This window comes from Gobius niger (genome assembly GCF_951799975.1).
Source record: "Gobius niger genome assembly, chromosome: 10".
Taxonomy (NCBI): Eukaryota; Metazoa; Chordata; class Actinopteri; order Gobiiformes; family Gobiidae; genus Gobius; species Gobius niger.
The window spans coordinates 1,498,459-1,526,406 of NC_136861.1; the positions used below are offsets into that span (position 1 = coordinate 1,498,459).

General features: G+C 42.1%; 1 protein-coding gene across 1 annotated transcript; it reads left to right on the plus strand.

Annotated features, from left to right (window-relative positions):
- Positions 1-1,159: 1,159 nt before the first annotated feature.
- Positions 1,160-27,637, plus strand: LOC306969148 (AP-2 complex subunit alpha-1-like; the record flags this gene model as incomplete). The annotated part of the gene is made up of 18 exons (XM_079564748.1): positions 1,160-1,168; positions 1,350-1,609; positions 5,603-5,771; positions 6,440-6,577; positions 8,565-8,747; positions 10,568-10,665; positions 10,746-10,977; positions 11,065-11,253; positions 13,083-13,249; positions 18,923-18,985; positions 21,700-21,762; positions 22,402-22,488; positions 22,562-22,646; positions 23,875-23,999; positions 24,958-25,074; positions 25,379-25,448; positions 25,527-25,661; positions 26,226-27,637. The coding sequence occupies 18 exons, from the start codon at positions 1,160-1,162 to the stop codon at positions 26,301-26,303; spliced, it is 2,268 nt and encodes a 755-aa protein (XP_079420874.1). The 3' UTR covers positions 26,304-27,637.
- Between the last annotated feature and the right edge of the window lie 311 nt (positions 27,638-27,948).

Here is a 27,948-nt window from a genome sequence, read left to right on the forward strand (position 1 = left end):
CACTGCACTAAGTTTCCATTTGGTCCAAATAATGTAGTTATAAAAAGTAAATATAGGCCAAGGATTAATGCCTATACAGTAGCCTTTATCTAAGTTTATGTTGCTTTTAAAGCACCAATAAGAGTACCATTAAAGTACTGGATCGATACGGAGTATCAATAAGAGTAGTAGTATCCATAAATCCTTAACGATGCTCATCCATACTCGTAATACCAGTGCTGTTCATGTGAGCTGTGGTTTGGGCATGTGCACACTATGACATTTTATACCAAATATGCTATGTTTGCTGGATTTTTAATGTAGACCTATGATGACAAAAGATATTTACTACTAAAAACCCCAGCTTTCAGGTATGACACAGCAGGTCTATACAGAAAAACATTTCAAGGTATCAATTCTAAACTATAGAGACTACTGACCGAAATATGAGGAATAAAGTTTTCTTTCATTTAATATTAAATTTCATATAAAATCAGGCATTATGTGTAAAAACTTGGAGGAATGAATGGAGCCAGCTTTAAATGTTAGATTTGACCTTGTTGACGTGTAGACTAAAAAAAATGACTGAAAATTAGATTTTTACAGTGAGGAAAAGGCTATTTGGCCAAAATCCAATAGAAAGTCTATGGGAAACTGACCAAATACTTTTTCCCCACTGCAGATTCATTCCAATGAATTTATTATATAAAGTTAAGTGTGATTAAGAATGTGAATGTAAATGAATCCCACTTTCCTTTAGCAGCTCAGACACTTGTTCATTTTCCTTTTTCCTGCAGACAAGACAAAGACAAAAACTGTTTTATTGTCAAACTATCAAACTATTCACATAGTTGCTGAAACTAAGCTTATTTAAAAGGATCATTCTTTTAATCTTTGATCACACAGGCCTCACATCTGTCCCAAAATATGTTTAAATGGAGGAAAATACAAAGAAGCATCGAAAATATAAATACAACCCAGAAATAAATGATGCTTAAATGTGATTCATTGTGATTCATTAATTACAAAGGCCATAATTCATTTGATTACAAATTGAGTCTCCCCCTATTAGTAATTGAATAAGTAAAGTGTTGTAAGTGTTGTAATGTAATGTAATGGTAAAGACCATAATTGGATCATAGAGCTTTGCAAAGGTCCCACGCAAGTCCTGTTTATGTGAATGGACACGGTACAGAAGTTTTCTATTTCAGACAAATACTGGGAAGAGCAGTAGTATATAGAAAATGTCCCACTGCATGGAAGCAGCCATTTCCTGCTTTAATGGACTAAAATTGTGGGGAATAGCTTTTCTTTCCTCCAGCCCTCGCACCAGTTCCAGTCAAAGTTGAGTGTGCGTCTTCTCCCTCCAGATCGTGTCCTCCGCCTCCACAGACCTCCAGGACTACACATACTACTTTGTGCCCGCGCCGTGGCTCTCCTGCAAGCTCCTGCGCCTGCTGCAGTGCTACCCCCCGCCTGAGGATGGCGCCGTGAAGGGCCGCCTGGTGGAGTGTCTGGAGACTATTCTGAACAAGGCCCAGGAGCCGCCCAAGTCCAAGAAAGTGCAGCACTCTAACGCAAAGAACGCCATTCTGTTTGAAGCCATCTCACTCATCATCCACTACGACAGGTGAGCCACACACTGGAGCGAACTCTGCAATATAATATGTCATATCTAATGTAAAGCACAATCGCAGTAGCGGTTTCTGGTTTGGGCGGGGCCGATGGAATCTAACGTTTCCCGACACACGGTGTGGTCTACGGCAGTGTGACATATACACTTACATTCTCCGTCAGTGATTACGTCGGATACGTTGGATTTTTTTTTTTCAAACAGGAGCTCCATAGGTCGTCTGCATTTTTATTTTTTAGCCAATGGGCACTGCTGGTGGCTGGTGGGAGGGCCGGCAGCGACACGAGTGAATGAAAACTGCTGTGTGAATGGTTACGGTGAAGTTGCTGTTTAGCATGAGCTGTTAAACGATAAACAGCTTCCTGTCTTCAGCAAAAAGGCAATAATCTATTCATGTGAAATGAAACGGATCTGACGTGTGATGTGTGTCATCATCACTAGGGATGTCAAGATTAACCAGTTTTACCATTACCACAATTATAAAAGGACGCGTTAGGTCAACCAAAAGAATTTTAGAAGCCACGGTGAGCGTAAACTCACCAATAGTTGAGCAAGGCAGAAGGACGCTCTCCTCCAGAGCTGCATCCATCCAAAAAACAATTGATGAGTTCCCAGCAGTGTGGGAACTCTTTAGGCATCCAAAAGATGGCCAAGTTGTTATTGCTAATGGACGTCTGTCATGCAAATCCTGTTGCCGGAAAGTTGCAGCAAAAGGCGCTGATAGGTTAGTCCTATAGTTAGTCCTATAGTTTGTCCAAATGTTTGGAAATAGGCTCAGGGTGCAAACAAAAAGCTAACACGCTCCACTCTGCTTCAGCGTAAACACAAAGAAAAGCGAAAGCGTGAACACTTGTGATAATCAGCTGTTCAAGCATGTCCCGTTACTGCACCTTAGAAACACGCTTAGAACGTTCATCGAAACATCGAACAAATAATTAAGCGGCAGCATACACTTTGATAACAAAAAAGCATACCTGGATTGTGGCCTCATGATGTATGATAAAGTAGTAAAGTTGACATTGTTTTGTATTATTCAATGTATTTATTTTCATGAAAAAGTGTCTTAAAGCCTTTTTTATTTTATTTAGAAATAGTGAATGTTTACAAGTTCAAGTATTAAAGGGACTAGATGCAAGTTGGTCATTTTATACTCAGTACTGCCATCTCAGGTCATACATGTAACTGCATTTTCTATATCAAGCTCGTGCATGACGGCACTTCGGACCCGAATGAAGACCTTTCTGAGCGACAGTGCAGGATTTTAGAGGCAGTTGTGGTGAACAGGTCTGAGTTCATTCTACACATGAGGACATGGAGGAACATGTAGGAGGAGGAAAATATTTTTTAAACTCCATATAATCCCTTTAAAAAGCCTTTTTTATAGAAAAACTAAAAATATCAGTTTCCTTTCATTCGGTCGATTATCGTGAATAATCGTAAAATCGCAATATTTTCTCTCACAGTAATTGTGACTCAAAAAACTTCAATTGTGACACTCCTACTAACTGCTAAACTGAAGGCTGTAGACACTCCACACCTGTACAGTTACAACCTCCAAAAACACAAGAAATCAGTGTGTCTTTGTTAAGGTTTCTCCTACTGATGAGCAGGCTGTGGTGAGTGATAGATCCAGTGCACTGTGTAAGTTTAGAGCGCTACAGTTTGGGGGGCGTGGCCTGACTGCAGCTCATGCAGGGGGGTGTTAACTTCCTGTGTGAGGTAATGTACCATCGCGAGAGTCTGCGAGATTCTGGTTGCTGTTTTGCCCGGCAATGAACATGGCGCTGAATAGTGGTGGGCCATATGGCAAAAATAGAATATCACGATTTTTGAATTAAAAACTCCCGATTTCGATTTTATCATGCTTTTTTTTTTATAGTTACTAAAATAACTTAAACTACACACTGAAGAAGAAAAAGATTTGAATATACTAATTTATTCAACCTTGTGATAATCAACACAGCAAAAACAGACTTAGAACTACAGCAAACTAACTCTATACATTAAAAAAACACAGTAAAACTCCAGACAATAAAAGTAAAACAGTAACACTAAGTTTGGTAAAAGCTTGTTGTTAGAAAAGATGCAAAACAGCAACAGACACTGAGAGATGTGACGCTCTGTCGCTGTCTGACCCTTTCACAATAAGAGTCTTACTAAAGCAATAACATACGGTGACTTTTATTGTGTAAAAGGCAAACCGGAAGCATTTTTTTTTTTACCATAAGTTATTACTTGACAGAGTAATTCACCAAAGTTGGACAAGTCTTTTATTTTCAAAGACGTGGACAAGCAGCGCATTTGCAAACACAGTCCAGGTTTTAATTTGAAAGAAACGAGGCGGATGCAGCGCCTGACAGAACTGTACGGATGAAGGACACACTCGCTTCTTCACACATGTGCAGGTAAATAAACACACGCTGCGATCTACGCAGAGCAGCTGAAACAGAGACAGAACGCTGGGTTTAAAGCTCTGGTCGTATGCGCACTGTAGAGGAGCGGCTCGCTGCTAAACGCTCGCATTAGCGTCCGTCATTGCGTTGCAGAAAGTTAGCGGCTTGGGTTTGCTTCACTGACCGTGAAGAGTCAACTGTGCAGAAGTGCACAGTCACACCTGCCCCCTGCCGTTCTGCCCTCACACCTGCCCCCTGCCGTTCTGCCCTCACACCTGCCCCCTGCCGTTCTGCCCTCACACCTGCCCCCTGCCGTTCTGCCCTCACACCTGCCCCCTGCTGTTCTGCCCTCACACCTGCCCCCTGCCGTTCTGCCCTCACACCTGCCCCCTGCCGTTCTGCCCTCACACCTGTCCCCTGCCGTTCTGCCCTCACACCTGCCCCCTGCCGTTCCGCCCTTACATCTAGGTCTATCACGATAACAACATTTTAAGTTTGATATATTGAGGCAGGAAAGTATCACGATAAACGATGATATTGAGGACGACTTGATGTAACTTGTTCTAAAAGTGCGTATTGACATATCCTTTATAACACACGAGTTACAATTCACATGAAACATGGAAAATTGTTCAAGTATTGCAAAAATAGGATAAAAATTAAGGAAAAATTTAAATAAATGTACTGACGATAATTATTGACATGAAAAATATATAGTTTTTCTGTAATTTATAGGACAATAAGTTGATATAGTACTTATTGTGACAGGCCTACTCACACCTGCCCAAGCAAACCGAGCCCGCGCTGTTTTACGTCTGACCAAAGCATTTGTCAGTAGCACATGAAATGCAAAGGGAGCAGTGCCATGAAATAATACAAGTTTGTTTTGGGCTCCATTGAGATCTGCTTCTTAAAGCAGTACTAAGTAACTCTTCCCCCTAAAGGCCATAAGCGCAACTGCAGGTGTAGAAGCAAGTTACGATTTTTTAATTTATTAATTGTCTTGGAGAGTAGACAGGAAAGGTGAAGGGAGAGAGGGTTACTGTGCATCCAATTATACAATAGAAATATTTTTTTTCACTCAAACTTGGCTGTAAATACTGCAGTTAGCTTTGCCCGTTAGCATGTTAGCTTCTTCTTCGTGATTACATTAGTGTGTATTGCTTTCTCCGCACCGGGGGCAGTCAAGTTGCAAACATGGTTTTCTGGCCAGAGACACCAGGGGGAGATGAAAGACCCTTCAATCATCCCATAAACACTTGTATTACCCCCACAGGGACTATGGAAAGGATTTATTATGGTAAATAAGTTACTTAGTACTGCTTTAAGAAGAGTTTTAGACTCCTGCAACTTCCAGCGCCTGGGCAAACGATAAAGAGACTTCTAAACCTCTGTTCTCCTGTCAGCCAAAGGCGAGCACTTATCAGTGGGGCTATCTCAAGAGCTACTTTTAAAAATGATTCAAATTTTCCGCAACATTTACAACAGTTATTCACGCTGTGTTGGTAGTTCAGTGGACCAGACGCCTTTATCCATCGTTTTTTTCCTCCATGAGGCCCATAAAGTGTCCGAATGTAAAGTGTGTTTTTTTTCCCAGCGAGCCCAACCTACTGGTGCGCGCCTGTAACCAGCTGGGCCAGTTCCTGCAGCACCGAGAGACCAACCTGCGATACTTGGCCCTGGAGAGCATGTGCACTCTGGCCAGCTCCGAGTTCTCCCACGAGGCGGTGAAGACTCACATCGAGACGGTCATCAACGCTCTCAAGGTCTGCACACACAAACACCACTCCGTTTACCAAGTAACCAAGCAGAGCGATACATTTGGATTAACTATTAGCAGCTTTGTGTGTAAACATGACTAAACGCCAATCACAGCAGTCAGAGCCAGAAGGTTTGTCTAACGGTGTTTATATTATATGGACATTGGACCTTAAATAAGAACTGGTCACTTATGTGAGTAAGAAAGTAAAGTAAATTCAAGTTATTTTACTCGAGAAAAAAGGAAAAGTAGCCATCTTAATAATGACTGAAGTATGGTATCAGTATGGTATTCAATTCAGTTATTTTTTTATGCACTTCAAAATGATAGGGCTGGATGTTAAACATTTTGCTCGACAACAATTTATATTTCATATCATTTACTTTTAATATAGATACCAATAATTCACGTCAGCATCTGCAAAACAAAAAACCTTTTTAACCACAAATTCGCTAAATCGTTTAAATAGATTTTTTGCCAGCCCTAGTTTCAGTAGTTGCGCGCCAACAAACAAAACAAAAATGAATGTGAAAGTGTCTGCTGACAGGGTGTCGATGCTTCAAAAAGCTGATTTCTGTTCTATTGTTGCTGTAGCAGCAGAGATTGATGCAGGGCCGAGGGCCGCCCTGTCTCCAGGACCAACAGTGATGCTTGTGTTTGTGTCTCCCCGCGCAGACGGAGAGGGACGTGAGCGTTAGGCAGAGGGCGGCCGACCTCCTCTACGCCATGTGCGACCGCAGCAACGCCAAGCAGATTGTGGCCGAGATGCTGAGCTACCTGGAGACCGCAGACTACTCCATCAGGGAGGAGATGGTGAGGAAAAAAAGCAAATGTGTGCTTATTTGTGGGCCGGGAACCTTATCATTTATTTGATTGTGGTGCTTTAACAATCTATGGTGAGCGATGGTGCACCCTGAACCATTTGTATCTGAAGAAAAATATGTTTTGGTACCAGACTGCACAGTGGCGCACTTGGTCGCCCAAAAAAACGCTCTGACTAGCGATTAGTCGAGTACAAGAAGGCGTGGCACCAGTGGCGGCTCCCGACAATGTTGACTGGGGGATCAATGGTGGCTCCTGGTCATTTCAAGGGGGGTCTCACAGCAAATCAACTACATTGTTTTTAATGAATTAATCAATTGCAGTTTGCAAACAATATGCTCGAACTTTGACAGAAAATATATTAGTAATAGTATACTATACTAAGGTGGTGAGAGTATGAGAATAGATACTATATATTATATAGTATCTATTCTCATACTCTCACTCTCTTAGTCTCTGCTCCTCTTAAGTCTCCAGTCTCCTCCTATCTTCTTCTCTGCTCCTCTTAAGTCTCCAGTCTCCACTTGTTCTCTTCTCTCCTCCTCTTAAGTCTCCCGTCTCCTACTGTCCTCTTAAGTCTCCAGTCTCCTCCTGTCTTCTTCTCTGCTCCTCTTAAGTCTCCAGTCTCCTCCTGTCTTCTTCTCTGCTCCTCTTAAGTCTCCAGTCTCCTCCACATACACACCCCCATGCGCGCTGCTTCGTGGAGAAGGACTTGTTTTTGGTCTCTTTCAGTCCTTCAGCGATGGCTCCAGTGTCTGAGTGTAAAACACACATTTCGAACAGTCTCTGCGGCGTCTTTCCCGCGGACTTCAGCGCTTTGTTGTAAAGGGGAGACGCTGAGCTGACTCTTCCAGAGCCATGAGGATCGTTAATAAGGCTCTATCAGCTATTCTCAGGGTTTAATTTTGTGCCCAGACAACACGGGAGCAGCGTAGCTTAAGTTTGGGCTGGTCTTTAATCTGACAGAAAGAAAATAACACTGCTCAAATGAGTGATGCGTATCTTATTTGTAGTGGTTATACAGTAATTCTGTCGGCTTTCTGGTGGCTATACGCCGTATCCCTGTGTTACACGTAGACTACACCACTGGGTGGGGATGTCAAATGGGGGGTCAAGGCGTTTTCACCCCCCCCCCCAAGACATAAAACTTTAAAACTCGTGCTGTAACTACTTTTTCTACATAGAAGCAATATAAACGCGCATTTATGTGTAAAAACTAAAAAGTCACAATAATCTCCAGCTCCCTCACTCCTGCATCTGCAGCTGTATGTGCTGTCCATACATTTATATCATCTAAATCTATATCTTCCATCATCGTCCTCCGGGTAAAGACACCTCTGTGTGACTTTATTATGTAAACATGAACCATGTGCCTTTCTGTCAGTGTAGCGATAAATTGGTTCATGTTTCGTGGAGCTCTTCGTCTTCTTTATCTTGGAAAAAGCCATAATGAAGCGGAGAAAGACACAGCGGGTCCATGAGCTGCTGCGCCTGACGTTGCACTTTCGTTTTCGTGTGTTAGAGCTGCTGACAGAGGACAGGCGTCAGACTCGCGTATAGGCTATTTTCAGAGCATGATATTTGTGGATTAAACAACTCATGGCCTGTAGAAGTCTGGCCTATAGAAGGCAACATCTCACAAAGACAGAGTTGCTGATCTCAGCTACGTATGCGCCCTGGAGAGGCGCTCTCCTGTCCTCATTTCTCTTCTTAATGTTTTTTTTCTTTTTCTTTTTTTTTTTAGCAAAAGCATTTCACCCAAAAATGTTACCATTGTCTGTTTTTATAGTGAAATATTAGTCCAAGGTAAAAGATGCCACAGGCCTCTGGTGTGATGTAAATTGAGAGCATCTTAACTGTTGCAAAAGTGCGTACATTTAGTCGACCAATGAAAATCTTGCCCTGACTAATTGACATTTATGTGTTGTTGTCCGCTTCCAAATGCCTCCTGATGACACTGGCTATTTATCATGTGCAGGTGCTGAAAGTTGCCATCTTGGCAGAGAAGTACGCGGTGGACTACTCGTGGTACGTGGACACCATTTTGAACCTGATCCGGATCGCGGGCGACTACGTCAGCGAGGAGGTGTGGTACAGGGTCATCCAGATCGTCATCAACAGAGACGACGTGCAGGGCTACGCAGCCAAGACCGTCTTCGAGGTATCACGAGCGCTCTCCATTCTTTGAGAGCAGACTATTCATGTGTAATGTATCGTTTTTTTCTGACTATAAGTCGCTCCAGAGTGTAAGACACACCAGCCAAAATATGCCTAATGATGGAAAAAACAACAGGCTGAATAGGCTAACGTAACACATTGATGGTTAGGAGGTGTAACTGCACCGTTGACGAAACTCTTCCAACAGCATGTTTTTCAAGCTCTCATTTATGAACTCGTTCCTCTAGCTGTGGCCATTGAGCTTTTAGCCTGTGATTAGCTTTGTTTTGTTTTCTTCTTTGTGGTAAGAGTAAATTTCGCCTTCTCACTCACTTCAAACTTTCTTTCGGCTGCCCGATTAGCCTGCAGTGCCTGCTAGCGGCACGTGAGATTATATGAGTAAAAAGAAGAAAAAAAATATCACATGTTAGTCGCACTGGAGTATAAGACCAAACTGTGCCAAACAATGAAAAAAAGGGCAACTTATAGGCCGGAAAATACGGTACCTGGAGTTTCTGGTAGGTTTTCTCTACTGGTGGAACCATCTCCATACTTACGCACACAGAAAACCTACTGGGAACTTCAAAAACAATTGTTCAGCGGTCACTGAGATGGAAGGTAAAGACGCCATGTTGACCACTAGGGCTGCACAACATATCACAAAAAACATCCAACCGCAATATTAGGTGGTGCAGTATCCGTATCACAAAAATCCACAATATATCGCAAGATCCGGCTCATTATTTGCTAACTTAGTACAAATCAATACATTCATGGAACAAGTTGAATGTAATGCTTTATAAAGACAGTTTTAATACCCAAATACTGCACTTTAAACAGTTTTTCCACACTGAGATATGTTTTTGCCCCAGCTTAGACGAGTTGATGCATACCTGTCTGGTCTTTGTGCGTGCCCTCAGTCATGTTGTAGACCATCATTTTGGCATTTTCAATGTACTTATATAATGAAAGCCAATTAATTCAGATTTAATGCCAGTTTAAAGACTAGTTAATGCTTTTTAATGACAAGGCCTTGATTTTGGCACATTGCACACCCACCCCTCGGCACCGAGATCAACTTTTTACACATAAAAAGTTACATGAGCCGAGTCAAAGAAAGTCAAATACCTCCGAACTCCACTGTTCTCACTGACATGACTCTGCCGGCTAAAGGATTGAGGCTTTGTACTGGTGGGCTCAGTTTTGAATTTGATCCTTAACAATAATTCACCAGTGAAAGCATTTATTTTGCACCCGAAGCCACGTTGCAGCGTGGGAGGGCATCCTGCTGCCCCCGCCCCGGTATGCAGTACACATTGCAGAAAGAGGTAGAGCCTAGAAGAAGACAGAAATAAAGTTTGCACCTGTCCCAGTTTTTAATGAAGGTTCTTGAGTCATCTTCTGTACTCTGTAGAAGGTACAGAAGATGACTCAATAACCTTCATTGAAGATGGACAACTCCTGTATGACTGAGAGCCTACACAGACATTGTGCAGAGAAGTGGGGTATGTCTCAAAGGAGCTGCGTGAGAGTCTCCATCTCCACAACTTTGTTTGGATATGGAGCTGTTATTGTGTCTTTCTCACATCAGAGTTCTTTCATTACAACTGGCCAAGTGTTTGTAGACCCACTCATATAAAATGTCATGTTATCATTGTGATCGATAACATGGCACAATATTCAGTATAACCATGACCCAACCATCTATAAATTGGTTCAAAGCGTGGGAAAAAAGTAGCAGCTTATAGTCCAGGCATTACAGTAATTGCAAACAGGAAATATGGGTGTTGGTAAGTCTGGACCTTTCTTCTTTCTCTTGTCCAGGCGCTACAGGCTCCTGCGTGTCATGAGAACATGGTGAAGGTTGGTGGCTATATTCTGGGAGAGTTTGGGAATCTCATCGCTGGAGACCCTCGCTCCAGGTAAAGAGTTTAAAGTGTTTTTTGAGGAAGATAAAGGCGTGTTTTGAAGGCCATACTGAAAGTGTCTGGTGTGTCCTCAGCCCTCTGGTCCAGTTCAACCTGCTCCATTCAAAGTTCCACCTGTGCTCGGTGCCCACGCGTGCCCTGCTGCTCTCTGCCTACATCAAGTTCATCAACCTGTTCCCAGAGACCAAGGTGACCATCCAGGAAGTGCTGCGCTGCGACAGCCAGATCCGCAACTCAGACGTGGAGCTGCAGCAGAGGGCTGTGGAGTACCTCAAGCTGTCCTCCATCGCCAGCACCGACGTCCTGGTCAGACTCTACTCGCTGATCACAGCACTTACACTAGAACTGTGACAGGGCATGATGAAATAAAGGTCTAACTGAGCTGTCCCACAGGCCACAGTGCTGGAGGAGATGCCTCCGTTCCCAGAGCGCGAGTCCTCCATCTTGGCTAAACTGAAGAAGAAGAAAGGCCCGGGTGCGGTGTCGGTCACAGAGCTGGACGACAGCAAGCGAGAGGCCGGAGAGCTGAACGGTGGAGGAGAGAGGGCAGCTGAGACGGCCGCCATGGCCGCCTCCAATGCTGTGAGTACTCATTACAAACACTGCAATGGGTGTGGTAGGCCGTGTTCTAAATAGTTTAGCTCAAAAGTTTACAGCGGGTACGTCATACGCCATCGGATACGATGATACGATTGGCTGTGGCTACTGCAGACGCATGATAGACTTTCGTAGCGCCCAATAAACGGCTATGGACGATCGTAAACCACACCTCTCCTACAAGAGAATGAATTGGTGGTCCCCAGACTAAATATCACTTGTGATTTTAGTCTGGCGTTAGCCAGGCTAGTACTCCATAGTGGTAGAGGTACAATATACAGTATCATATACATGCCTATACTTTACATTGGAATGGCTAAAATAACATTATGTAGATCCTTTAAAGTATTACTAATAATCCTATTCAAACAGTACAGTTTGGGTTTTCAATTATATCCAGATGAGGTAGAACCATGTTTGTCTGCTTAGTGCTCAATGTTGAGAGACTTGGAGACAATGGGGAATAATAAAAGACTTAGAATAAGCATGACTATAAATATATCATCTAAAAAACAGAACCATGTTCCCCCTCGCTCCTCCCCTCTCCCCCCATCCTCCGCTCAGCTGTGGACAGTGGGAGGAGCAAAGGCAAGTTTCTGTCGCTGTTCGCAAAGAAAGCCTCAGCCGCTCACACAAACGCCACCGCCTCACAGGGAAAAGAAGCACACGCGGCGCATTTAATCAGATAAAGTCTATATCGCCAAATAAAGATCCAGGAGCAGAGAAACCACACTCGGACAGAGTGCAGTAGAATCACACAGCAGCGCCGGCTGTAAAGTCCCAGGCGAGTGAGAGGATATGCTGGCCACGTCCTATGTGTAAATATAACAAGTACAATGGATTTAACTGCTCAGAAACTCACTTTAGTTGCGCAGAAGGGGCGGACTTTAAAGAATAGTTGCGAGCTTTAGGAAAAGTTGCGAAGCTGCACTGATTTCACAGAGTTTGCTTGATGTTGCGTTAATAGTTGTGATCACAACTGGTTACTTATGCCTCATCACTATTAACTCATAATACAGGCTGAAATGCATTACCTTGTAGAGCCTCCAAGTCTGCTTGCAGAAGTACTTTTTCATTCACGTTAGGCTGCTGCAGCATCGGGGATGTGCTGTTGTAGGCTAAATCCATTGTACAGTATACACACTGGGCTACTAGGGCTGCAACTAACCATTATTTTGTGATTGATTCATTGATCAATTATTGCTACGATTAATCACGTGGCTGTGAACGGTGTAGGAAAATTGTATTTTGTTTTTATTTATTTATCACATATAGTGTAAGTGGTGCTGCTTGACGATGTGATGGAGTAAACTAAAGGGAAATGTTTGTTAAAGGTTCTATTCATGAAATTTACAATGTACCAAACACTACAGACCCTAACTAAAACAAATACAAAATACTACATTTTTTATGTTGTTTTTGCTCCATTTAAGTCTGTGTGAACCAGAAAACGATTAATCGATTACTAAAATCATTGTCAACTATTTCAGTAATCGTTTCAGCCCTATGGGCTACGTTGCAAAAATGTCCTACACTTTAGACATTTTGTGTCTTTTTTGCACTCCACTGGTGTTTGTTACGTTTCCGTACATTTTCCGCTATTGTCAGAGAGAAAATGATGTGCATCAATGAATTCAGTCCAGGTGAAACAGACTTGGTCGACATGAATTAAACGAAACCTCGAGGCAGAGAATTTGCCTCAAAGCTTTTTTGTAATCGAATTGTTCAAGTTACTCGAGGAATTATTTCAGCCCTAAAATGATAAACGTAAACACCTTTGGATAAAAGAACTTACTTCCACACTTGTGTTTCAGTCCACCCCGTCGCCCTCTGCTGACCTGCTGGGTATCCGCTCATCTGCACCCATGAGCGCCGCCCCGGCTGCCGCGGGGAGCCTGCTGGTGGATGTGTTCTCTGAGGCGGGGCCAGCTGCTCCCGCTGCTGCTGCTGCTGCTGCTGTAAATAACGATGGCTTCCTCAGGTGAGGGCGAGCTGAAGCCGGGCGCTGTCCTGTCTGTGTCTGTGCTGTCTGTGACATGTGTCTGTGACATGTGTCTGTGACATGTGTCTGTGCCTCTATCTTTGTCTAATATGGCCCTGCCGGCCTGGAGAGGGCTCATGGAGAGGAGGACAGTACTTTAAACTTGAATTAGGGCTGGGTCAAAAGTTGAACTAATGGAGACTCTTCTACTTAACTCCATTAAGTCCAACTATTGTTGGATTACTCAAAATCAAATACCTGACGGCCATTTTCACGGTGACGTCATACTCCCACTGTTTCCCTTAGAGCAGTTCGTGAGCATGTGCCCTAGCCGTTAAAGTGAGCGTCTGTAAGTTTATTTTTTTATAAATGTAATGCAATGTCCACCTGGGTCTGCAATTTGACATCATTAAGTCATATTAAATATGAACTGTTCCGAACCCCTGGTGTCATCACTTTGACCACGGTCAAGGGAGGGGCGGGACATTCAGTAATCTGTCACTTGCTCCCCTCTCTTACAGACTATCACTTTAAAGGGACTATACAGAGTTCAAGAATGTTAAAATGATGTATTTTCCTTCCCCTACATGTTCCACCATGTCCTAATGTGTAGAATGAGCTCAGACCTGTTCACCACAACTGCCTCTGAAATCCTGCACTGTCACTCAAAACGCTGTTCGGGTCTGAAGTGCCGTCATGCACCAGCTTAATATAGAAGCTGCAGTTACACGTATGACCTGAGGTGGCAGTAGTGAGTATAAAATGGCAAACTTTCATCTAGCCCCTTTAAACATTAGTTTATAGTTTGGATGTCCTCTCAGTCGTTATGCTACTTGTCCAGCGCATTAAAATATCCATTTATTTGCTTCAAATCCGTTCAGTTCCATAGAACCTTAGCAGAAGATGACACTGTGTCAGGAAAAAAATGTGGCAGTTTGACGTCACGTGACAAAGGCCTTATTAACCAAGAGATGTACGAATATATTATCATCATTATCATTTGTGTTTATGCAGTATGTCAGTGAGTATAGAGACGTATGCAGTATGTCAGTGAGTATAGAGACGTATGCAGTATGTCAGTGAGTATAGACGTATGCAGTATGTCAGTGAGTATAGACGTATGCAGTATGTCAGTGAGTATAGACGTATGCAGTATGTCAGTGAGTATAGACGTATGCAGTATGTCAGTGAGTATAGACGTATGCAGTATGTCAGTGAGTATAGACGTATGCAGTATGTCAGTGAGTATATATACGTATGCAGTATGTCAGTGAGTATAGACGTATGCAGTATGTCAGTGAGTATAGACGTATGCAGTATGTCAGTGAGTATATACGTATGCAGTATGTCAGTGAGTATAGACGTATGCAGTATGTCAGTGAGTATAGACGTATGCAGTATGTCAGTGAGTATATAGACGTATGCAGTATGTCAGTGAGTATAGACGTATGCAGTATGTCAGTGAGTATATACGTATGCAGTATGTCAGTGAGTATAGACGTATGCAGTATGTCAGTGAGTATAGACGTATGCAGTATGTCAGTGAGTATATAGACGTATGCAGTATGTCAGTGAGTATAGACGTATGCAGTATGTCAGTGAGTATAGACGTATGCAGTATGTCAGTGAGTATAGACGTATGCAGTATGTCAGTGAGTATAGACGTATGCAGTATGTCAGTGAGTATATAGACTTATGCAGTATGTCAGTGAGTATATAGACGTATGCAGTATGTCAGTGAGTATAGACGTATGCAGTATGTCAGTGAGTATAGACGTATGCAGTATGTCAGTGAGTATAGACGTATGCAGTATGTCAGTGAGTATATAGACGTATGCAGTATGTCAGTGAGTATATAGACGTATGCAGTATGTCAGTGAGTATATAGACGTATGCAGTATGTCAGTGAGTATAGACGTATGCAGTATGTCAGTGAGTATAGACGTATGCAGTATGTCAGTGAGTATAGACGTATGCAGTATGTCAGTGAGTATATAGACGTATGCAGTATGTCAGTGAGTATAGACGTATGCAGTATGTCAGTGAGTATATAGACGTATGCAGTATGTCAGTGAGTATATAGACTTATGCAGTATGTCAGTGAGTATAGACGTATGCAGTATGTCAGTGAGTATATAGACGTATGCAGTATGTCAGTGAGTATAGACGTATGCAGTATGTCAGTGAGTATATAGACGTATGCAGTATGTCAGTGAGTATATAGATGTATGCAGTATGTCAGTGAGTATATAGACGTATGCAGTATGTCAGTGAGTATATAGACGTATGCAGTATGTCAGTGAGTATATAGACGTATGCAGTATGTCAGTGAGTATATAGACGTATGCAGTATGTCAGTGAGTATATAGACGTATGCAGTATGTCAGTGAGTATATAGACGTATGCAGTATGTCAGTGAGTATATAGACGTATGCAGTATGTCAGTGAGTATATAGACGTATGCAGTATGTCAGTGAGTATATAGACGTATGCAGTATGTCAGTGAGTATATAGACGTATGCAGTATGTCAGTGAGTATATAGACGTATGCAGTATGTCAGTGAGTATATAGACGTATGCAGTATGTCAGTGAGTATATAGACGTATGCAGTATGTCAGTGAGTATAGACATAGGCAGTATGTCAGTGAGTATATAGACGTATGCAGTATGTCAGTGAGTATATACGTATGCAGTATGTCAGTGAGTATAGACTTATGCAGTATGTCAGTGAGTATAGACGTATGCAGTATGTCAGTGAGTATAGACGTATGCAGTATGTCAGTGAGTATAGAGACGTATGCAGTATGTCAGTGAGTATATAGACGTATGCAGTATGTCAGTGAGTATAGATGTATGCAGTATGTCAGTGAGTATATAGACGTATGCAGTATGTCAGTGAGTGTATAGACGTATGCAGTATGTCAGTGAGTATATAGACGTATGCAGTATGTCAGTGAGTATATAGACGTATGCAGTATGTCAGTGAGTATAGAGGTATGCAGTATGTCAGTGAGTATATAGACGTATGCAGTATGTCAGTGAGTATATAGACTTATGCAGTATGTCAGTGAGTATATAGACGTATGCAGTATGTCAGTGAGTATATAGACGTATGCAGTATGTCAGTGAGTATAGGCGTATGCAGTATGTCAGTGAGTATAGACGTATGCAGTATGTCAGTGAGTATATAGGCGTATGCAGTATGTCAGTGAGTATAGGCGTATGCAGTATGTCAGTGAGTATAGACGTATGCAGTATATCAGTGAGTATATAGGCGTATGCAGTATGTCAGTGAGTATAGGCGTATGCAGTATGTCAGTGAGTATAGACTTATGCAGTATTTCAGTGAGTATATAGACGTATGCAGTATGTCAGTGAGTATATAGACGTATGCAGTATGTCAGTGAGTATATAGACGTATGCAGTATTTCAGTGAGTATATAGACGTATGCAGTATGTCAGTGAGTATATAGACGTATGCAGTATGTCAGTGAGTATATAGACGTATGCAGTATGTCAGTGAGTATATAGACGTATGCAGTATGTCAGTGAGTATATAGGCGTATGCAGTATGTCAGTGAGTATATAGACGTATGCAGTATGTCAGTGAGTATAGACGTATGCAGTATGTCAGTGAGTATAGACGTATGCAGTATGTCAGTGAGTATAGACGTATGCAGTATGTCAGTGAGTATAGATGTATGCAGTATGTCAGTGAGTATATAGACGTATGCAGTATGTCAGTGAGTATAGACGTATGCAGTATGTCAGTGAGTATAGACGTATGCAGTATGTCAGTGAGTATAGATGTATGCAGTATGTCAGTGAGTATATAGACGTATGCAGTATGTCAGTGAGTATAGATGTATGCAGTATGTCAGTGAGTATAGACGTATGCAGTATGTCAGTGAGTATAGACGTATGCAGTATGTCAGTGAGTATAGACGTATGCAGTATGTCAGTGAGTATATAGACTTATGCAGTATTTCAGTGAGTATATAGACGTATGCAGTATGTCAGTGAGTATATATACGTATGCAGTATGTCAGTGAGTATATAGACGTATGCAGTATGTCAGTGAGTATATAGACGTATGCAGTATGTCAGTGAGTATATAGGCGTATGCAGTATGTCAGTGAGTATAGACGTATGCAGTATGTCAGTGAGTATATAGACGTATGCAGTATGTCAGTGAGTATATAGACGTATGCAGTATGTCAGTGAGTATATAGTCGTATGCAGTATGTCAGTGAGTATATAGACGTATGCAGTATGTCAGTGAGTATAGACGTATGCAGTATGTCAGTGAGTATATAGACGTATGCAGTATGTCAGTGAGTATATAGACGTATGCAGTATGTCAGTGAGTATAGCCGTATGCAGTATGTCAGTGAGTATATAGACGTATGCAGTATGTCAGTGAGTATAGACGTATGCAGTATGTCAGTGAGTATATAGACGTATGCAGTATGTCAGTGAGTATATAGACGTATGCAGTATGTCAGTGAGTATATAGACGTATGCAGTATGTCAGTGAGTATATAGACGTATGCAGTATGTCAGTGAGTATATAGACGTATGCAGTATATCAGTGAGTATAGACTTATGCAGTATTTCAGTGAGTATATAGACGTATGCAGTACGTCAGTGAGTATATATATGTATGCAGTACGTCAGTGAGTATATATACGTATGCAGTATGTCAGTGAGTATATAGACGTATGCAGTATGTCAGTGAGTATATAGACGTATGCAGTATGTCAGTGAGTATAGACGTATGCAGTATGTCAGTGAGTATATAGTCGTATGCAGTATGTCAGTGAGTATATAGACGTATGCAGTATGTCAGTGAGTATATAGACGTATGCAGTATGTCAGTGAGTATATAGACGTATGCAGTATGTCAGTGAGTATATAGACGTATGCAGTATGTCAGTGAGTATATAGACGTATGCAGTATGTCAGTGAGTATATAGACGTATGCAGTATGTCAGTGAGTATAGATGTATGCAGTATGTCAGTGAGTATATAGACGTATGCAGTATGTCAGTGAGTGTATAGACGTATGCAGTATGTCAGTGAGTATATAGACGTATGCAGTATGTCAGTGAGTATATAGACGTATGCAGTATGTCAGTGAGTATATAGACGTATGCAGTATGTCAGTGAGTATATAGACGTATGCAGTATGTCAGTGAGTATATAGACGTATGCAGTATGTCAGTGAGTATATAGACGTATGCAGTATGTCAGTGAGTATAGACTTATGCAGTATGTCAGTGAGTATATAGACGTATGCAGTATGTCAGTGAGTGTATAGACGTATGCAGTATGTCAGTGAGTATATAGACGTATGCAGTATGTCAGTGAGTATATAGACGTATGCAGTATTTCAGTGAGTATAGACGTATGCAGTATGTCAGTGAGTATATAGACGTATGCAGTATGTCAGTGAGTATATAGACGTATGCAGTATTTCAGTGAGTATTGCCCTCCTCCATGTCGGCAGGGCTCCTGTAACTCAGCTGGATCTTTGCTGTCTTTGTGACTGTCTCTTCCATGTTTTTTCTTCTTCTTCTTCTTCCTGTTTCCTGTGTGTGTCTCTGTGTGTGTGTGTGTGTGTGTGTGTGCGCTCCGGGTGCATGTGCTCTCCTCTGATTGGACACGGGCAGGGAGCTGGAACAGCCCACTGACGCCTCGGAAGCCCTTTTGGTGGAGGGCTCTGGGGACGCAGAGTAAGGGCCACGTAGTGCAACTAAAGATGTTGTTTACTAAATGTTTATAGAACATGTACATCTTTGACCTCTTTGATCCACTTTACTGTCAGATGTTCATCCAGTGTAGATGTCTAGAGTTCAACTCTACTGCCTGAGCTATTTGTTTCTCATTCCCAGAATTGACAGGGCATTTTTTTTTATTCAATAGGTATGAAATCTACATTGCTTTGTAATGGTGACGGAGCTCGACCAGAAGTCATACAAAAAGTCATCAAAAATACAAGAAGATCTGGTCCAGATTCAAACACATCTCAATGCAGATATTACCAGTTTGTTTTCCCACCATTTCTTGCTTAAAAACTTCCCATTGTCCAATACATTCCATTATTCCTCTGTTCACTGGAATGGATGCAAATGCAGAATAAGACATTATTAGTTTAGGTTCTAAATGTCCAGTCAGGCCATTAGCCTCACTGTTTATCATAACACCATCTACGTTCAGACACCACACTTTGCTTTAAATGACTTGAATCTTGTTTTCACTCATTTAGACTTTTTCCTGATCTGAAATAATGACATTTCAGATGGTTCTAAGGTAGTCTCACTTGCAATAAGAAAGTAAAGCTGCCAATGGGATAAGAACCAAGGTTTTCTTACCTAGTCGGCCAAGGAAATAAACTGAAAAAATTTATTGAAAACAAGTACAGAAACATCTCAGAACGGGTGAAATAATTTAGGTCAAAAGCCAAACTAAATCTTATCTCTTCAAACAAACTCACATTTGAATGATTATGCTCTATTTGAGAGATTTAGACTAATCTGGTTCATTACTGTCTGCAGTGTAGTAACTTTGTACATGGTATGATTCATTTCTCTTATTATACTCTATATAAAAAGATATTTGGAAATAAGCACATTTGTCCTTGATTTGAGAGTCTCATTCCAAGAAATCTGTCCATGGGATAATTACACTTAAATTCAGATAAAACAACTATAACAGTAAATAAAGATTTTTTTGTTTATCTAGTTCTGAGTGCAGTGATTACTTTTATCTTAATTCAAGTATAAATATCTTGCCCCATAGACAGATATCTTGAAATTGGACTCAAATCAAGGACAAATTTACTTATTTCAGTAAAATGTCACTTATTTCCAGATGACTTTTAGCAGTGTAACACCAGCTTACTTTGCTGAGAAATCCTGTCCTAACCTCTGAAGGTTATTCATCCAATGTTCTCCTGCTGACATGAGATGAGAGCCATCTTTATCCGATGAGCTCATGGCCATGTTCTGTAACACCTGGTCTGGTGAATGTCCCACATGTCTGCTCTGTCCTCGCTCTGCTCATGCTTTAACCGGATTCACTCTCAGGGACTGAAACTGTGCAGGAGACCCACAATGCATTATTGTGGCTTTGATCATTCTGTATAAGCTAGTTCTGCTAGGGCAGGGCTATGAAGCACATCGGCAGGCTTAGATGGGTTTTTGTTGACAATGACAATGCTCAACATTGCATTTTATAAGCCTGAGTTGACAAGCTCTTCAAAGCTCTGCACTAGTCACAGCTGCCCTGAGACTGACGGACAGAAGTGCCCCCCACCAAACACTCACTATATTTCCTTGGAGCAGTCGATGAAGGCTCTTAGAATGGTCTTATATAAGAATGATCTGTACAGTGAGCACATAATTACTCTGTTTGATGATTTTGCTTCACGTTCTCAAACTGTGTCAAACTGAGAGGCTGTTGGCTTGAGGTGTCCCAGGCGATGGCCATCCGTGTGATGAGAGGAAACGTGGCCAAAGCAGGTCCTGGGGTGTAGGATTACACACGCGGCGGTTGGTGCTTGGGCCCCACGTCTGTATGTTTACTCCGGTTTCCCAAACCACCAAAAACATGTACAATAGGCCAGGATGTTTGAGAGTGCGAGTGTGGGACAACGGATGCAAACTAGCTACAATCTGGTGTGGCTTGTTTACGTGCATGAGTCCAGTGTGTGTTCATTAACATGCACTGTCCTGACCAAATCAAAACCAAGGACAAAATTGCGCAGTTTCTTTGGTTCACTCCAAATGGGGATGTAGCTCTCTTGAAACTTCAGCAAATATTGGGTTGTGGCCACGTTTTACCAATAGCCGACAAGGTCTTAAGAAACAAAGGACAGAAAAAAACCACAAAGACGAACAATCAAGGAGCCCATTATCTCCCAGTGCTGTCATTTTCAGCAGGTGTAACTGACCTGAAGTGTCCAGAAGTACAAGTGTTCAGAGCTCAGAGACATCGCCAAAGTGAGGAAAGTGGAAACACAAGCACTATTGATCAAGACACAACCCTAACTGACCCCCACCCCGTCATCTAAGAATTGTGCTCTCTCATTACACGGACGGCCATCGCCTGGGACGCTTCAGTCGAACAGCCTTTCCCTTTGAAAAGGTGAAGCAAAATGACAATAGAGCAAAAAAAAAATCAAGACTCACTTTCATTCTAATTATGTTTCCACTGTATTATGAAATGATCTAAAATAACCCAAGTGATGACAAATCCTAAGCTTCTTTCTTGGTCTATAAAAGTGTAATATCATCTGTTATCATAGTGAACTACACAAACACACTGAGACGGGTGCGCAGTCACATGACTTCCTCTCAGTTGTTGGCATACTGACCTCTTTGCTTGTGGACTCACATGTGCACTTGTATTTCCCTGTAACATGGCTGCTCTGTGCTGGTGCTCTCAGCTCTGCTCCTGCTTCTGACGATCCTGCTCCTCCTCTGTCTGACGCTGATGACCTCCTCAACAAGTAAGAGCACTCTCCTGGTCCAGCGTCTTTAACTCAGGAGTTCTCCATTGTAGTGGAGAGGTTACATCTTTTCAACTGGACTGGGCTGTTTAAGTTTCCTATCCTGCTCCTGAGGGGAGGGCTCAGGACTGGTCTGTTCTGTCATTTACATCGCTCTCAAACCATTTTCTCTCTAGCTACATTTGAAACTCTTCCTAGCTTTAACATTTGGAAATGTATAACAAATAAAGTGAATATTTTTGCAATGCTCACAGTAAGTGTTTATTGCACTGATTTGCATTTTCTTTTTCTCGAGTCCATTTGCTGCACTGACAGTAGCACCTATACACACTCCAAATGTACCAGTCCATTCAAAGAATTATGCCTGATTTGTGCGTCGAACCTCCCCAAAAATGAGGCAATAATTAGACATTTTTCCCAGTAAATACTTACCCAAAATAATAATTTAAAAAAAACAGGTTATCCAAAGCCCCATCTGAATAAAAATATCGCTCTGGGTAAGAGTTTGTGGCCATTTTGTCCTTTTTATCGCGGTATCTCCAGTATCTTTCAAATGCATTCCACTAAATAACTGACTTTAACTTAAGAGTGAACCTGATATTGTTGTCACCTCTGAGCTTGCCCTCTCTCTCTCTGTAGGTTTGTGTGCAAAAACAACGGCGTTCTGTTTGAAAACCAGCTCCTGCAGATCGGAATCAAGTCGGAGTATCGTCAGAACCTGGGCAAGTATCTCCCTGGGCCTGCGTGAGCGTGGTTCAAGCCCCTTTCATGCTGACGGGAATGTGTGTTCTTTAGGGAGGATGTACTTGTTCTATGGGAACAAAACCTCGGTGCAGTTTGCCGGTTTCAGCACCACAGTGAGCTGTCCGGGAGAGCTGCAGTCTCATATCCTTTCAAGTCTACAGCCTACAAAAGACCTGCAGAACTCATCCAAACAAATCCTTCTCTTTGTGTTTTTGTTGCGTTTTCATCACATTTTGTCACTTTTCTGTTGTTCTTTTGTTGGGTAAAAATTGAACAAAAACACAGTGTGATCCTTTGACTGGTTTTGTAAAGTTTATTTGTGTTGCAAGAGGAACCTCATTAACGAAACACACATTTTAAGATTGACTAATTTTACAAATGTTCCAGTAAGTTGTGAACACGTTTAAAGTGAGTGCTAAGACGTGTTAGCTTGAATTGGGCAGAAACAACATGCAGCTTTTGTCCTCGCTTCGTAGCTTATACTGTTTTAGTTCAAGCCAAGGGCTTATTGTTTTGCTAATGGCTTCGACAAGGCTAGAGGGCCGGTCTTGACCCAAAAGTCCTGGGCTGATTTTTTTCTGCCAGTCCAGCCCTGCAGGCGTTTGTGATAGATGTTCACGGATCAGAACTGTCGAGCTTTACCATCTCAGGTTCAGCTGCAACAGACGAAAGGTCTGAGTTTCCCTAAACTTATTTTAGTCTGTCCCCCAGAGGTACTCTGAATGTCGGGGGAAATCCCCTCCTGAAGAGGGCACTTTCCTTTGCCGTAGCTGTTTTTGTCGTGTAGCTCTTCTCCAAACCTGCCGTATTCAAGCTTTCAGCTGCCAACACCACACACCTGTGCTTTTGAGTAATGTCTCCACTTTTAGACACATTTAATAGAAAGCCATGCCACCTTAGTTGGGCCGACCGATACGGGTTGTTGGGGTCCGATAGTGATATGATTATTGATCACATTTGGTGTATTTTCCATCTCCCAAATAACCTATAGTTAAGCAAAGGTTTCCCACATGGAAATGAAACATTTGTAAAATAATTAGTTATAGGTCAATATATGTGCCAGAAATGACACAATATATTAGCCATAAACCAGATCCAAAAACGGCATTGATTCCTAAAATGAAGCAACATCCAATACCTGACAATATAATGGTCTAATTGATAAAGTTTCAGATAAGTATTCTGCCTGTTTTGTGGTCTTGAGTTAACACATACCACATATCTGACTTATTTAATTATCTGTGTAGCTCTGGAATAAATGAATGGTTGGTTTCAAGGTGTGGATGACTCTGGAGCTCCATTCTGTTTTCGAATGTTAATGAAAATGTAGCCTTGGAGATGTTGTGGTGCCCCTTGACCCCGCGTCCACAGCTGAACGTTCAGTCCAAACCGGTGGAGCCCCTAGTGGAGGGAGGAGCTCAGATCCAGCAGGTCCTGAACATCGAGTGCCTGACCGACTTCTCTGAAGCACCGCTGCTCAACATCAAGTTCAGGTAAATACAAAGTCCCTGGGTGCTCGACAAAGGCTTCTTCACACTCATTTGAATGCAATGTTAATTGAACATATTTGAACATATTTTAGTTTTAGACAAAATATGACATCATTTTAGTCTAGATCAAGTCAAATAATTCTCTTCAATTTTAGTCTCGTTTTAGTCGACTAAAATTTCACATACATTTAAGATGAATTCAGTTGACTTTGCATTTATAATTTACAATAATCATATTTAATCAAGGCCCTTTACTTTATGGAGCTTCTCTCACATGAACAAAACTCAGAGCTGTTCCTTTGGATTATTTCGGTGTCTTTTCATTTTGATTTAGTCAAATTTTAGTCCATTGGTTCTCAACCTTTTGGAGCCACGACCCCCATTATGACAATGAATGGGGTTCATGACCCCACCTGTATCTAGGCCATGTCTTGTTTATTCCCGCTATTGGGTCACACCGTGGGAAGCAGGAACATTAGCCTATATACTTCTTAGCCCCAATTTGCCCTCTGAAAGTTGTGAAGTTTCTAACATCAATTAGCTGGCTAACAGCGCTAGGTTGGAGTATTTAGTTGCTTCAGATAGTTGATATGATGAGATGTATATAATGTACAGGTGTCGTGTGTTCAATGTGTTTGAAAATATGATTAACTGTAAAGGGAAAAATAAATTTCACTCTACATCAAGTACAAACTCCGGTGTATCCTCTTTAACATGGAGAGAAGCAAACCTGTCAAATATGTATAAAAATAAGAGAGAATGCTGATGCTAGCCTCATGCTAGCAGCTCACTTACTTTGTGTGCACTAAATATGCTTATAGTCCATATGAAAATGGTGCTTTTCCCCCCACGCCAGGCCACGCCCCCTCGTGTGACGCGTTTCCGTGTGGACGGCTGTGAATGTGCTTTCCTGATGATTCCTCATGTCCTGCTGGTTGTAAACTTGGAGCTGTGTTTTCAGGTACGGGGGAGCTCTGCAGAACTTGACCCTGAAGCTTCCAGTCACCATCAACAAGTTCTTTCAGCCAACAGAGATGGCCTCACAAGACTTCTTCCAACGCTGGAAACAACTCAGCCAGTAAGCAGATGAGGCCATACTTGTGTGCACGAGTAGCTTTGTGTGGAATAACATGGATATGAGCCATCAGGTCTTTTTACAGAGCAGCACCTAAGAAACTCAAAGTACTCATAACAGCAAATAGGGAGTGAAATGGGCCTAAACCAGAGCTTACAAAGTACGACACCAGGACTAAAGTAGCGAGGGACAGAGGGAGTGCAGGAGCAGAGTGAGACAGAGTGAGAGAAGAGTTTCAGAAGAGTCCAGATAGATTTGTGTTGGTTGGCTGGTTTCATCATTTGAATGAAGTGTGTGTTTCCTTCAGGCCTCAGCAGGAAGCCCAGAAGATCTTTAAGGCCAACCATGGCATGGACACGGAGGTCATCAAGGCCAAGGTCTGACTGACTTCCACACTGAACAGACCACAGTTCAGTGCTGAGAGTGTCTTCATAAAAGCTTGTGTCTGTGTGCAGCTGCTGGGCTTAGGATCGGCCCTGCTGGACAACGTGGATCCAAACCCAGAGAACTATGTGTGTGCTGGAGTCATCCAGACCAAAGGCCAGCAGGTGGGCTGCCTGCTGAGACTGGAGCCCAACGGCCAGGCACAGGTACGCTCCCCGAACCATGGGAAATGTAGACAAGACCAGTCTGGCTCCTGGAACTTGGAATTGTTCCTGTTCTTTCATATGAACAAAACTGCTCAGTCCTCCTCATTAATATTTAGATTCATAATATCACCTACAATTAGGCCCATTAAAAATGATTATATCTGTTTTAAAATATTCCTTGGCTACTCTCAAAAGTAAAACTTCTTAATAAGCCATGAAGTTTTCAAAAGCGTTTGTTTTCTCACCACGTCATAGTAGGGGGCGTGGCCTCGTCAGAACCTTATGGGAAACACAATTTTTAAGTCCAAAAGTCTTTGAGATGTTCCAGACCATGGCCCATGTTGTTTATGTAAATATTAAACTGTGCTGACCCTAAAATGGAGCCTTGTGGGATTCCTTTTGTTCTGTTCAGATAGCTATACTTTGATCAAAATGAATTCATCTTGTTTTTGTGGTTTAGATACAATATTGACATGTTTCACAGTAAAGAGCCTGAGCATGATTGAAAGCAGGTCACTGGATGTGTTTTTGGATGAGTAACCTTTGACCTTTGCTTTCGCCCAGATGTACCGGCTGACCCTGCGCTGCAGCAAAGAGTCCGTGTCCAAGCGCCTGTGTGAGCTCCTGTCCGAGCAGTTCTAGGATCCGCCGCCGCCCCCCATTCCAACCAGCGCCCCCCTCCCTCCCTCCCTCCCCCCCCCCCCACAGAGTCTATAAGTAAAGAATTATCTACATGACATAAGGGAAAGGCGGCTCTCTGTGGCCGCCGTACAACCGCCATCGCTGTACCCCACCTTTGGATTTCAATTCTTTCTCTATCAATATTGGACATTTTTGTTTTTGTTGGTGTTTACTGGTGTGCGTCCGGAGTGTGTGTGTGTGTGTGTGTGTGTGTGTGTGCGTGCGTGCGTGCGTGGACCCCACCCCTAATCCGTCCCGTGCACTGCAAAAAACATGAACGTTTCAGGAGTCGAAATCACTTGAATTGAGAATATTCATCTTGTTTTTGTGATCAGATTAGATATTTGTGGCAGGTCAGGATTTATTTAGCTTGTGTATTTTTTTTATATATATATATTTCAGTTAAATCTCTCCTGTTTTGACACTTAAAGCTGTATTTTTTACTAATTTAATTTAAAAAATATATGGCTTTAGATCAACATTGAGGCCCAAAAAAATTGACTTTTGAATTTATCTCAACGTGATGTTTACAACACAATCATTTTAGTTTTTCCTTGATCTGCTTAAAATGAGCACACGCAAACAACCAAACAGTTAAGATGGAAGATGAAATAACTCAAATCTAGCTGTAGTGTGTGATCTAATCTAGTCCAAATAATATTCTAAATTCAAGTGATTAGACTTATGTCCACTCAGAACCTGTTGGTTTGAATTAAATGCGTTATTTCGCCTTCCTCCACCTGATTGTTTTATGTTCATCACAAATAATAGTTGAACGTAGATGAGGTCAAATTTAAAAAGATTGATTTCAACCCACTTAAAAGAATCAGGTGAACAAGATGGCTTAATATGTTTAATGAAAGTGGACTACACTTTTGCAGTGCAGCTCCAGATGTGTAGCTGAGAGTGCGCTTTGAAGAAGAAAAAAAAAAAGAGTGGAACATTCCTCGTGAAGTGAATGGGTTATCACATGCACACGCGCACTTAACCCCCCCCCCCTCCCCCCGATCATCCCGGCGCTCTCAGAACATGTCCGCTCCTCTGCCCCTTTAGACCTACAAAAAAAAAAAAAAAAAAAGAGTCTTTATTTCAATATTGTTCAAATTGTGTAAATAAGTAAAGTATGTGCCCGTGTAGAACTTAACGACATTCCGTTGTATTTTGAGAGTGCGGCGACGGTACCGTTTTAAATGAAGGAGTTCCCCCCCGCCCCCCAAATCACCACCATTCCACTTTGGATTTAAACGGGCACAAGCTCGAAGAAGCACGAACGCTCTGAGGGTGGGCGACATGACCCGATCACATCCAGTCCCTTCACTCCGTTTCTGATTCTGAATTCACCCGTCTGAAATCATGCTGTTTTCCGTTTCTCGCGTATTTCGTATTGGTCAGCCCTCTGTCGTAGTCCGGGTGAGTGACGGCCCGATTGAACCAGTGAAGTGTGAACTCTTCGAGGAAGCAGATAGTCATCGTTACCTCTTCTAAAAACCACTAATGATGAATAACGGCAGTTGTGTGGATTCTGCGCCCACCCTCACCCTCTGATTCGGACCATGCATTTGTTCGTTTTTTTCACAGGTTGTTCATTTCAGTGTGACTTTTTTTG